The sequence below is a fragment of the Onychomys torridus genome, chromosome 13 (assembly GCF_903995425.1).
Source record: "Onychomys torridus chromosome 13, mOncTor1.1, whole genome shotgun sequence".
Classification (NCBI taxonomy): Eukaryota; Metazoa; Chordata; class Mammalia; order Rodentia; family Cricetidae; genus Onychomys; species Onychomys torridus.
In genome coordinates this window covers 26,087,015-26,100,192 of record NC_050455.1, presented here as the reverse complement: position 1 = coordinate 26,100,192, position 13,178 = coordinate 26,087,015, and the positions used below count along the sequence as shown (strand labels likewise).

General features: G+C 37.8%; 1 protein-coding gene across 8 annotated transcripts in view; it reads right to left on the bottom strand.

The window, feature by feature from the left end:
• LOC118594698 (ankyrin repeat and KH domain-containing protein 1) overlaps positions 1 to 13,178 on the bottom strand; it is a 119,349-nt gene that overhangs the window by 27,689 nt on the left and 78,482 nt on the right. For 7 of the 8 annotated variants that reach the window (XM_036204799.1, XM_036204798.1, XM_036204796.1 and 4 more), the window contains 8 exons: positions 13,023 to 13,134; positions 12,372 to 12,517; positions 10,657 to 10,799; positions 10,145 to 10,358; positions 7,410 to 7,585; positions 6,980 to 7,142; positions 3,551 to 3,646; positions 2,441 to 2,557 (listed from right to left, as the gene is read on the bottom strand). In XM_036204799.1, coding sequence (XP_036060692.1) covers positions 2,441 to 2,557; positions 3,551 to 3,646; positions 6,980 to 7,142; positions 7,410 to 7,585; positions 10,145 to 10,358; positions 10,657 to 10,799; positions 12,372 to 12,517; positions 13,023 to 13,134 — 1,167 coding nt within the window. Of the gene's footprint in view, positions 1 to 2,440; positions 2,558 to 3,550; positions 3,647 to 6,979; positions 7,143 to 7,409; positions 7,586 to 10,144; positions 10,359 to 10,656; positions 10,800 to 12,371; positions 12,520 to 13,022; positions 13,135 to 13,178 lie in introns of those variants that run through there. The other variant, XM_036204803.1, reaches the window with a different exon arrangement.

The following is a 13,178-nucleotide window of genomic DNA, read 5'->3' as shown; positions in this document are numbered from 1 at the left end:
TTTGATGACTCTGGGCACTGCACACATATAATGAAAAACAAAACAAACAAAACCAAAAACCAGGCTAGGCATGTTGGCACACACCTTTAATCCTACCACTTGGCAGGCAGAACTCTGGGTTCCAGACCAGCCTAGGCAACAGGGTTGGTGGGAGGATGGTCTAAAATAGATTATGGTGATTTATGAATGCACAAGTCAATGAATATACTACACTGATTTGTATAACTTTTGATATAAGAATTTAATCTCAATAAAAATATAGAAAAATATAATTTTACGGCACATATTTGCCTAAAATGCAGCTATCATGATCTTTATAAAGGATTGATAAATTTCACTGTTAAATGTTGATAAGAAGTCAGGTAGTGGTGGCACACTCCTTTTATCCCAGCACTTGGGAAGCAGAGGCAAGAAGATCTCTGTGAGTTCCAGCACAAGGACAGCCAATGCTAAACAGAGAAACCTTTTCTTGAAAAACAAAACAAACAAACTAAAAGCTGAGAAGAGATTAACATAAAAATAGAAATGAGTTTTACCTATTTTTTTTTTTTTTGGCTGTGGGCCTAGCCTTTAACTAACTGCTGAGCCATCTCTCTAGCCTGAGTTGTCCCAACTTTATGAAAAATTCAAAGCCCCAATTAGAACTCTTCATTGACTGGGTTTCCGCTAACACCTGTGGTTAATATGAAAAATAACCTTTTCTTTTCAGAAAGCAGACAACAGTAACAGATGCTCAGCACTGTAGTAAGTCTGGAATAAAAGAAAACATGCCACCTATATTTCTAGTAAAATTATGCAAAAAAGGCTCATCAGAAGAAAAACCAATTTTCAGCTGGGCCTGGTGATATTGGCTTATAATTCCAGCTGTTTTCGTAGATGAGTTTGGAGGATTGCAAGTTCAAGGCCTTCCTAAGCATAAAGTAAGTATATGACAGTCACCCCAGGAAACTTGGTAAGATGCTGTCTTGTTTTTTTCCCTCTAAGATAGTGTTTCTCTATGTAACCATTCTGGCTGTCCTGGAACTGTCTCTGTAGAGCAGACTGGCCTTGAACTCAGAGATCCATCTGCCTTTGTCTCCTGAATGCTTGTATTAAAGGCATGTGCCACCACCACCTATTCTGAATCTGTCTTGAAATAAAAGCAAAAAGAAGGCTGGGGCTATAGCTCACGGGTAGAGTGCTTGCCTACCATGCCTGAGGGTAGGATACTTTACCTAGCATGTGCAAGGCTCCAGGTTGAATCCCTAGCACCACACACATACAATTAAATTAAAATGGAAACAACAAAACGAAATGAGCTGGATAGGTACATTTTTGTAATCCCAGCACTTGAAGGTAAACATACTGCTATGAATTCCTGCTGAGGCATAGTAAGCCTTGGCTAAGAATACGGTCCTGGCTCAGAATAAGAACAAAAATCAAACTAAAAAATATAACAAAAATGTATATAACTTCTTTCCCAGTCTTGTTTCTGTAATCAAATACATGAAAGAATTAAAATTAATTTCCAAATGACAAGACTTTTAAGGTTTTTGCCTATTATAATAATACAACGATGAATGTCCTTGCACATGTACTTTTTTATCTTAAATTTATTATTATTACTACTTCTATTACAAATATTATCATAAATGTGTGTGTATGCACAGTGTATCACAGGGGACAACTTTGCAGAGTTATCCTTCCACCTTTATTTGGGTGCTGGGATTAAAGGTGTGTGCCACCACTGCCCCATGCCTTCATTTATTTTTGAGAAATAGTCTATAACTGTTTTCCTGACTGTCCTGAACTCACTGTGTAGATGAGGCCGATCTCAAACTCTCAGATCTGCCTGCCTCCGCCTCCCAAGTACTGTGATTAAAGTGTATCACCATGCCTGGCTCTCATAAGATTGATACTTTTAGAAAGAGTGACTTGTAGCATTCTATTCTTAAGTTCCACCTCTAACCCTTAAACACACTTTTTAGTAGGCAATGTAATAAGCCACTTTAGTCCAAATCTTATAATAAACAAAGGATTTTCAATGCTTTAGTATACTTCCCAGATTAATGTTAAAACCACTTAACTTAGACAGTGATGTCATGTGACAAAAATCTAGTCCATCAATTATATGGTCCCAATGTTTATTTTGATAGTTCAGAATAGAACAACTTTACAAAGAAAGTTTACTATTACGTTTTAATCATATTTTGCTAAAGACTACTATTCATACAGACAATAAATTACTCCAACTTTGATTTCAACAAGATGCTCCTAGGATGACTGTGGCTTATAATAAGTTTTAGTTTTACTCAATCACTGAGCAAATTTAGTGAAACATTTCACTATTAGGATAAGAATTTGTCCTGTATCAAGCTGATAATAGAAAAAAACTAAAATAATATAAAAATTTAAAACAAACAAACAAACAAACAAAAAAGATGTTCATCCCATCCCTCACCTTTTCCAGATCGAGCTCTTTTAGCAGAATGCTTGCATTTTTATTTGCTTCTGCAGCCTGCTGGTCTTTAGCCTTCACAATCGTCTCAACACACTGGTGACACTTTTTCAGCAGTTCCTGCAGGCCAAAATACAATTATATAATAAGTACAAAAATATTTAAAGTAAAGGACCCAATATAAGTGGAGCTGAATAGAAAGGTACACAAGTTAAAACTTCAACAACTGAAGCCTTGAGCAATCCCAGCACTCGGGAGGCAGAGGCAGGTGGATCTCTGTGAGTTCGAGGCCAGCCTGGTCTACAGAGCCAGTTCCAGGACAGGCTCCAAAGCTACAGAGAAACCCTGCCTCGAAAAACAAAAAAACAAACAAAAAACTTCAACAACTGAAAATTGGCTAAATCAAATCAAATTACACTTTGAGTTCAGTCCTGCATCAATCTTTCTTAAGAATGAAACATCTTAAATTTTTTTTTTCTTTTTGAGATAGCATCTCAGCCCAAACTAGCCTCCAACCCCATTAAACTGTTACGGCTGGCCTTGAACTTGAGTTGCTGAACCAAGTGCTGGAACAACTGGTATGCAACTACCATATGTGGCAAAAATAAGGCTTTTTTTTTTTTTTTTTTTTTTTTGGAGACAACATCTCCTTATGCAGCTCTGGCTGCCCTCGAACTTCTAGCAATCCTCCTGCCTCTTCCTCTCAAGTACTGGGATTATAAGTGTGCATCACCATGTAAGACAAAGGCAACTTTCTTTCTTTCCTTTTTTGGGCATGTGGGAGCTTTTTGAGACAGGGCTACTCTGTGTAACAGTCCTGGCTGTCCTGGAACTCACTCTGTAGACCAGGCTGGCCTCCAACTCACAGGGATCTTCATGCCTCTGCCTCCTCTGTGATGGGATTAAAGGTGTGTGCCACCAACACCCAGAGTAAGACCCCTATATAACCTTTAGATGACAAGAAGAAAAAACTCTTTGTTTGGTACCTTCTGTGAGCTAAGCATATACTCTTGTCACTGAGTACATGCCCAGTGGATATGAGTTCTTACATTATACTTCTTGGCATTTAATGCTAAAGAATGAAAATGTGCTTCAATAACATAGTAAACTTACCTTATCTGTGATTGTTGCTATGTATCTCATACATTCTATATCAGATGGGAACTGATTGACTTCCTTCACCAAATACTGAACAACTTTTACATGACCCTATAAAAAACACAACAAAAAAGCATGAAAGGATTCTTTGAAATTTTATCCATGTTTAACAACTTAATGTGAAAAATTAACACTTTAAAATAGTTTACTAAGTTTATAATTATAATTATGGAAATATGGACACTGTTCAGTTTATAAACAGAAAAAGAAGTATAACAAGCTCAAGGACATATGGTGGTAGGCTGGTCATGGTGTAATATGCCTTTAATCCCAGCCCTCAAGATGGATGGATCTTTGTGACTTCAAAGCCAGTCTGGTTTACATAGTAAGTTTCAGGACAGTCAGGGCTACATAAAAATATCCTAACCTCAAAAAACAAAAGCAAGCAAGCAAGCAAGCAAAGAGTATATGGTACACAAGATATTAATTATCCTATTTCCCACAGAAAGCAAGAAAGTATTATTGAAAATATCATTTTATATAATAATAAATCTACTAATAAGGTAAAAACAGGCAATGTGAAATGAATCTCAGTGTAAAGGGCACTAAGTCTGTAAACACCATTTTTCTAGGTTTTGAAGCATTATTTGGGTTTCATCTTACTAATAAACAAGGTGGTCTATGACATTTTCCTGAACTTTATGACTTGCATATAAATAAAACTCTTTTTTTTTTCCAAGACAGGGTTTCTCTGTATAGTCCTGGCTGTCCTGGAACTTTGTAGACCAGGCTGACTTCAAACTCAGAGATCCACCTGCCTCTGCCTCCTGAGTGTTGAGACTAAAGGTGTGAGACACCTGGCTGGTAAAACACTTTCTAAATGCCCTTACTGGGGACTGAATGATAGGTAACAGAGTCTAAGAACATCTTCATACAACAAAGCTTGCAAAGTTTCCTTTCCTATTGGGGTCCTAAAACATCCACAAGATGACTCAGCTGGTGATGGCACTTGCCATAGAGCCTGACAATCTGAATGTGATTCCCCAGAACCCACATGATAGAAGTGAACTGAATCCTGCAGGTTGTTTTCTGACTTCCATTCACACACTATCAGACAGACAGACACACACACACACACATACACCCACCACCCTCCAAACAAACAAACAACAGTAAAAGCAATCACCACAACAAATAGACTTCTTAACTATAACAAAAGAAGATATTAGTATGTTTCTAGGGGAGACACGAAAATATAAAGTAGTTGCCTCTGGGACAAGATATTAATCAAAAACAGATACTAGATGATCTTCTAGGGTTAGGAAAGTACCTTTTACCTTTATAGGGTATGAAGCACATGGTATATGCATTGGTACAAAGTCATTAAACTGTACAAGATTTTTGTTCTTTGCTCTAAATTAGACTTTAAAAGATTTTTGTTGTTGTTGTTGTTGTTTTGAGACAGGGTTTCTGTGTAGCCTTGGCTGTTCTGGAACTCTCTCTGTAGACCAGGCTGTCCTCGAACTCTTAGAGATCTGCCTGCCTGTGCCTCCTCAGTGCTAGGATTAAACTCACGGGTCACCACCCATCAAAAGACTTTTAAGTCTAAAAATATTAAGGCTGGGTGGGCGGTAGTGGAGCATGCCTTTAATCTCAGCACTCAGGAAGCAGAGCTGGGCGGATCTCTATGAGTTTGAGGTCAGCCTGATCTACAGAGCAAGATCCCAGACAGGCACCAAAACGACACAGAGAAACCCTATGGGGGGTGGGGGGTTTAGGGGTGGAGAGATGGCTTAGAATTTAAAAGAGTATACTGTTCTTCAGAGGACCCAAGTGTGGTTCCTAGTAGCTAGGATCTAAAGTCCCTGGCCTCCACTTGCATGCCCATGCACATACCCACAATTAAAAAAACAAAAACAAAAACTGGGGGGCCGGAGAAATGGCTCAGTGGATAAGAGTACTTGCTATGCTGGCAGAAGATGGGGTTCAGTTCTCTGCATACATATGATGGTTACAACCATTTGTTACTTTAGTTTCATGGGATCCAATGTTCTCCTCTAGTCTCCCTTCATACCAAACATGCACATGGTGCACATATATGCATGCAGGCAAACATTCTACATATAAAATAAATTTTTGTTTTTAAAAAGTCTGAAACTGGGTGTGATGGTACATCCCTCTAAGTTCAGACCTTGAGAGGCAGAAGCTTTGTCAATTCAAGGACATCCTGGTCTACATTTTTAGTTCCAGGCCAGTCAGGGTTATATAGTAAGACTTGTCTTAAAACAACAGCAAGCCGGGCAGAGGTGGCGCACGCCTTTAATCCCTGCATTTAGGAGGCAGACACAGGTGGATCTCTGTGAGTTCCAGGCCAGCCTGGACTATAGAGTGAGTTCCAGGAAAGGAACAAAGCTACACAAAGAAACCCTGTCTCGAAAATAAAAACAAAAACAACAAGAACAAACCCAATAAAACTAGAATAAATAAACAAAACCTTAAACTGGGAATAATCAGTAGGAAAATGATAATAATGTTTCTTAGCCCTCATGGGCATGAAAATGGTAAAAATGTCTGAACATGTAATTACAAATTAAAAGGAAAATAAAATTTCAACTATAAAACCTTTCTCAAATTGGGTATTAGAGAAAAACTCTGAAAAGTCATTTAAAATGAGAAATAAAGGATGAGTAGAAAGGTGGCCCAGGTTGAAGAGCAAGTAAGTAAATTTTCAAAACAGGGAAATAAATGAGCAAAAGCTTAGTGCATTCTAGGTCAGTGACAATACAATATAGTACATAAAAGGGGAAGAGCAACATAAATGATTCAGCCATGGAAGGTAACAAGAACAAAATTATGCAGGGTTGGGCTTCATAGACCACATGCAGTACTTTATTATCTGTTATTAATTATAAGATGTAGACATTTTTAAAAAAGCAGAAAATGAGCATCATATATATGCACACATATATAATGACTCAAATTTTTCATAAAAGTTCATTCCCTTTTATTCAGAAACAACCATTTGGATGTATCTATTGCTTTCCTTAAATTTCATGGTGTGTGTGTGTGTGTGTGTGTGTGTGTGTGTGTGTGTGTTATATGCATGCAAGTGTGGTATGTGTGCATGCAGAGGCCAGAGCAGGACTCTGGGTGTTTTACTGTATTAATCTCTCTGCCTTATTGCCTTGAGATAGGGTTTTTCTTTTTCTTTCTTTTTTTTTTTAAATTATTTTATTATTTTACATGTGTGAGAGTTTTGTCTGCATGTATGTCTATAAACTCAGAGATCTTCCTGCCTCTGCTTTCCTGAGTGCTTGGGATTAAGGCAGGAAACACCATGTCCAGCAATAATCAGTGACTTCAGTTTATATTTTGCACAAGGTTTCAACTTATAATAGTTTAAAAATTATTACAATTTTATCTTTTCCCCATATGTCATATTACCTTGCGAAATGCTGACATAAGAGGTGTGATTTTTCGGTTGTCTGCTGCATCCACATCAGCACCTGCTTGCACTAGCAATTGTACTACATCAAAATGACCACCATTGGATGCCAGCCAAAGTGGTGTATTTCCCTTCTTGTTACGAACATCAATATGGGCTCCCCTATCAACAAAAAATATCAACAGTATGTTTAATATAAGAGGCTGACATTTTATGGTTTTGGTTTCTTTACCATACAGTTTTTTAGTTTTTTTTCTTTTTTCTTTTTGAGCTGAGGATCGAACCCAGGGCCTTATGCTTGCCAGGCAAGCGCTCTACCATTGAGCTAAATCCCCAACCCACAATTTGATTTTAAAGTCACTTTTAAAGGTCCACAGAAAGTGGAAGGGATAGTTGGAGCTCTACATGTATCAACAGAAATTCACCCACCTGTTAATCAGCAGCTCACAGAATTTGTAGTGGCCTTTGTCTGCTGCTATTGTCAAAGCAGTGTCCCTTGAGGAAGGCACAGGAGGAGCATTGACATCTGCTCCTTTATCCAGGAGAACTCTTCCAACCTCTGCATAGCCTCCAGAAGCTGCTTCCATCAAGGGGGTAAGACCAGTCTGTTTAAATCAGTAAAGAATACAATGAAATTATGTAACTTCTTTAAAAGCTAAACTAATTCACATTTAAGTACATTCTATTTCTGATTTTATCTCATGAAAAAACTAAATAACATTCTGTTTTCAATTGTACTAAAGCTTTGTGGTAGCTCCTATAATTCCAACTCTTGGGAGGAGGAATCAGAAGATCAGGATCAAGATAATCCCTAGTGTAGACCTCATGAAATCCTGTTCCAACAGCACCCAAAATAAATAAATACTTGAATAAATAAATCTTACTAAACACCAAGTGAGAATTGTTAGAATTAATGAGGCATGCCAGAGTACACTCACTCATAATTATAAATAAGAAAGAAAGCAAAGCCAGGTGCCAAGATACCTGAACTCAGCTGTCAGGATGCTGAGGCAGGAAGAGTGAGTTTGAGGGAGCTAGAATTACAGTCAGTTTGCTCATTCTCTTACCCCATCCCTTTCAAAGAGTCTTACTTATATAGCCCGGGGGTTCTCAAGCATGAAGTCTTCCTGCCCTAGCTTCTATAATGTTGGGATTTTAAGACTATGCCACCATGCCTGGCCTGACAATTTATCAAAGACACTTCTTAAGCCAGTCATGGTGCCTGTAATCCATGCACTAGAGAGGTAGAGTCAGGAGGTTCAGTTCAAGTCTAGCCTGGGTTTTTGTCTCAAAAATATCCCCAAACCAAAATTAAAGAAAACAAACAAATACTAGTCTCCAAACAGTATGCATCATTTTAGGGCTTTTAATAGGTGAATAGTCTACAATTAATACTTGAAATTGAAAAGGAAAAGGCTATCTTTTGTATGCCATATGACCACTGAACCCATGAAATCACAGCAACAGTGGCTACCTACAGAAGACCAAACCATCAACATTCCATCATGGATGGCAGGGGGGCTCATAAGGCTCCACCCCTCCCTGAGAGTTAATGGCTTCTGGAAGAGAAGAACTCCTATTCCTTAGTGATGTAACAACTGATAGGTAATGTGCCTTTGCTCAAGTAAATAATACCCACCCACCCATGCTCATGAAACACACACACACACACACACACACACGTATGTGTGTTGGTGAGATAGCATAGCAGATAAAGGCATGTGATAACAAGTCTGGTCACCTTAGTTTCAATCCACATTGTGGAAGGAGAAAACCTGAAGTTATTCTGACTTCCACATACGACCTGGCATGTACTTGTGTACTTGTGTACACAGGAACATACACACAAAGAAACAAATGTAATACAAAATGTATAAAAAGAAAATAGGAGGACTTGTTGGGAAGAAGGGGTCCAGTAGGAAAGGGAACATGATCAAGGCAAATTATATATTGCATGAAAGAGTGAAAGAATCACCCCTCAATTTCTTTGTAGAGTCCACCAGTGTAACAATCAGCTCTGTGTTTTTATTTGGGGGAAATGCTTGACTGCTGATGTAATCTCCTACAAATTTTTGGTCTGTTTGTATTTTCTTATAATTTTTTTTATTTAATTATTCTGTATGTACGCTGGAGAGGATGCTCATGCCATTGCACACATGTAGAAGTCAGAGGACAGCTTTCAGAGAGCTCATCCTTTCCTTCCACTATGAGGGTTCTAGGGATCTCAGGTCATCAGGATAATAGGGAAACAACCCTACCCACTAAGCCATCTCTCTAGACCCCAAACATTTTGTTTGAGACAGGTTTTCATGGTATTGCAATACATTTTAAGAATATTAACTGAGGGACTGAAAAGATGGCTCAGCAGTTAGGAACACTGGCTCCTCTTGCAAATGATCTGAATTCAGTTCCCAGCACCCACATCATGGCTCACAACCACCTGTAACTACAGATGCAGGGAATCTGACAAGTTCTTTTAGCCTCTGTAATCACCAGGCATGTACATGGTACACATACACACACGTAGACAAGCATTCATACACATAAATTTTTTAAAAATAAAAAGGCTGGGAGTGTTAGTGCATGCCTTTAATACCAGAATTCAGGAGGCAGATGCAGGAGGGTCTCTGTGGCCAGCCTGGTCTACAAAGAGAACAAGTTCTAGAACAGGTACATAAAGAGACCCTGTCTCAAAAAAAAAAAAAAAAAAAAAAAAAAAAGGAAAAGGAAAAGAAAAAGAAAAAACTGTTAGAAATGAGACAGATGAACTTTTCATTCAGGTTTTTCAATCTTAAGTGACATAAGGTTTCAGTTGTAATCTCATTTAAAAAACTTACACCTAGCTATATAAGTACTTAATATCAGGGTAAAGAAAGTCAAAGTACTGCTATTTCTAAATTCCAAATAGTCATGAATCTCTCAGAACTTATCATGATTAAACTAGATTTTAGTTGTCCAATTTTATAATCCATGAAGTTTTTTTGTTTAGGGTTTTTAGCATAGTAAGTGTACGTGTCATTAAAGATGATTTTTTTTAAATGTTAATAGTGTGTATCACTGGCACTGTTTAATTCCCTAAACCTGCACTGGGGATGAGCTGAAATGCCATACTTGTTTCTATAAAATGGAAACTGAAAATGTTGACAAATTATCAAGTTTCTTACCTTTGCCCTATGTTCAACATTGGCTTTGCGGTCCAAAAGCAAACTCACTACTTCTGCTCGGCCCTGGAAACAGGCCAGCGTGAGAGCTGTGTTCCGATTGGTCTCTATTTGTGCATTAATATCTGAACCCATATCAAGCAGTAATTTCACTGCAGGAACATGTCCATTCATTGCAGCCAACATCAGAGGAGAAATACCTAGTTTACTCCCAGTCCTAAGGAAGAAATGTGCTCAGAAAATTAGGATGATACCTTGTTTTTGTTTTTTTTTTAAAAGCACGACAGTTGAAAATGTCAGTAAAGGAAGATTTCTAACCTAGATGAACAGATCTATCTGTTTAAATCAGGAATGGCAAAATCTCATAATTTAAAACATAACTTTTAGGGGAAACTGCGATAAGGATGTACTATATGAGACAAGAATAAAAAAAAGAAACATTCCCACTTAAGACGCTTAGCTCTAAGGTTAAAAGTTCAGCAATCATGAATGGTAGATGAATGAACAGGTGATACCTTGAATTAATTTCTGCCCCAGCATTAAGCAAAATCTTAATAATATTCACATATCCTCCAGATGCAGCCAGACTCAGTGGTGTATAATCAGACACATTCCTATGTTCTTTATTGGCTCCTCGGGCCAGCAGCAAATCTACCACCTACAAAGTAAAATATGGACAGAGAAACCAAGTTTATACCTAGTGCTCAACTTAAAATGAAGGAAACACAAAAAATAGGTGCTGCAATTTTCTTGCCTAAATATCTGACATTTTAAATATATTTTATTAGTCCTTAAGTATTAAAATATTAGCACTAGATAATGGATTCAATTTCTTTTTTTGTGGTGGTCATATTTGTTTTTGAGATAGGGTCTTGCTTATGCAGCCAAGACTGACCTGAAACTTGCAGCAATTCTCCTGCCTCAGCTTCTTAAATGTTAGGATTATAAATATACACCACCATGCCCAGCTGAATTTCATATCAGTAAGTTAAAAAATTGTGAGCCTGTGTGGTAGCTGCTCATGCTTATAATCCCAGCTCTCTGGTGGGATTAGAATCAGAAAGATCGCCTCAACTTCAGGCTACCCTCAGTTAAATAAGAGACTGAGACACAAACAAACAAAGACTGAGTGTTGTGCTCTGTGCAGTGACACACACTTGTAATCCCCATGTTTGTAAGGTGAAAGCAGCAAGATGAAGAATTCAAAGCTGGCCTTAGCTATAATGAGTTGAAGGCCAACCTGGGCTACATGAGACCTTGTCCTAAAAACCCACAGCCAGGCAGGGAAAAGAAATTCAGAGCTTCAAAATCCCAGTTATAGTGAAACAAGACCTTTTCCATTTGTCAATTAATGAGCATAGATTTGCATTTTATAGATGTTAGAATTGTACTTGACTGAATGCCAATAGATGTAGAAATAAAAACAATTTGTATTTGTCTTTATGGGTAAAAATATCTTTTAAAAGGTATGTGCTATTTCCATTATACTTAAATAAATGTATTTCAATCCTCAGAAAGTCTATGGCAATGGTTTTCAACCTGTGGGTCATGACCCCTTTTCAGGAGTTGAGTGATCTTCTCACAGGGGTCCCATATCAAATATTCTGCATATCATAGCAAAATTACAGTTATGAAGTAGCAATGAAAATGATTTTATGGTTGGGAGTTACTACTACATAAGGAATTGTATTAAAGGGTCTCAGCATTAGGAAGGTTGAAAACCACTGGCCTATTGAACTTGTAAAACACATGTGTTTTACATGTAATTAAAATATTCGTCATGGGGCTGGAGCAACAGCTCAGTAGTTAAGAGAATCTACTGCACTTGCAGAGGACCCAAGTTCAGTCATTCCCAATACCCAAATCAGGCAGCTCATAATCATCTATAACTTCAGTTTTAGGATCTGAAATCTTTGGGCTCCATAGGCATTCACATGCATGTGAATATAAATATATATAAACTTATATATTTAAAAAAAATCTCAAGGTTGGGCAGTGATGGGGCACGCATGCCTTTAATCCCAGCACTCAGGAGGCAGAGCCAGGCTGATCTCTGTGAGTTCAAGGCCAGCCTGGGCTATAGAGTAAGTTCCAGGAAAGGCGCAAAGCTACACAGAGAAACCTTGTGGGGGGGGGGGACGGGGACGGGGACGGGACCTGGAAAAAGTAATAAGCACATACACATTAAAAACTGTAAGAAAAATATTTAAGAAAGAAAACTAATGTTAACCTCTTGACGTCCACCAGAACATGCCAAAGAAAGTGGAGTATCCTTAGTTCGTTCAGACTGTGCCTCTATATCTCCACCTTTATCCAAAAGGATTTCAACAACTCCAACATGCCCTGCTGTTGCCGCCAGGATCAGTGGAGTAAAACCTAAATTAGAAAATAAAAAATACTAACAAATCTGTGGTTTTTATTTACTTTAATGCCACTGTTCTCAATTCCCTTTTATTTTAATTTAAAAGACTTCAGGGCAGATACTAATGAACAATTTAGCATCAAACTGCTCTGAACTCTAATTTGTTAATGTTTAAAACACACAAACACTTGGCAAAAGGAAATACTAAGTCAATAAAAACTATTAAAATTTATACTCACAAACCACCTCAGGCTTAAAGACAAAGGCATCCACAATTTGTTTTTGAGCCTAGGGCCTGAAGGAAAAGACCTCAGCCCTGATACGCCATCACCTTCACTAATACTTTATATTTTGTTTTTCAATTTTCAGAGAATTATTTCGTTCTACAGATGAATGAGCCTGGCCACTGTTATTTTATTACTAAAAATATAAGAAATACTTCTTCATAACAAAAATTCTATGATTTCCGGTGTGTGTGTAAAATCATTCTTAGATTTATTTGTTAGTCATGTTTCCTACCTTTTTTGTCTCTGTGCTCAATTTTAGCATCTCGTGCAATGAGAACAGATACAAGTTCTTCATGACCACCCGCACAGGCCAGTGTTAAAGCTGTGTCATGATTGCTTTCAGTCTAAGAGGAAAAAAATATTTATTCATCTATTTATAAGAGTTCTC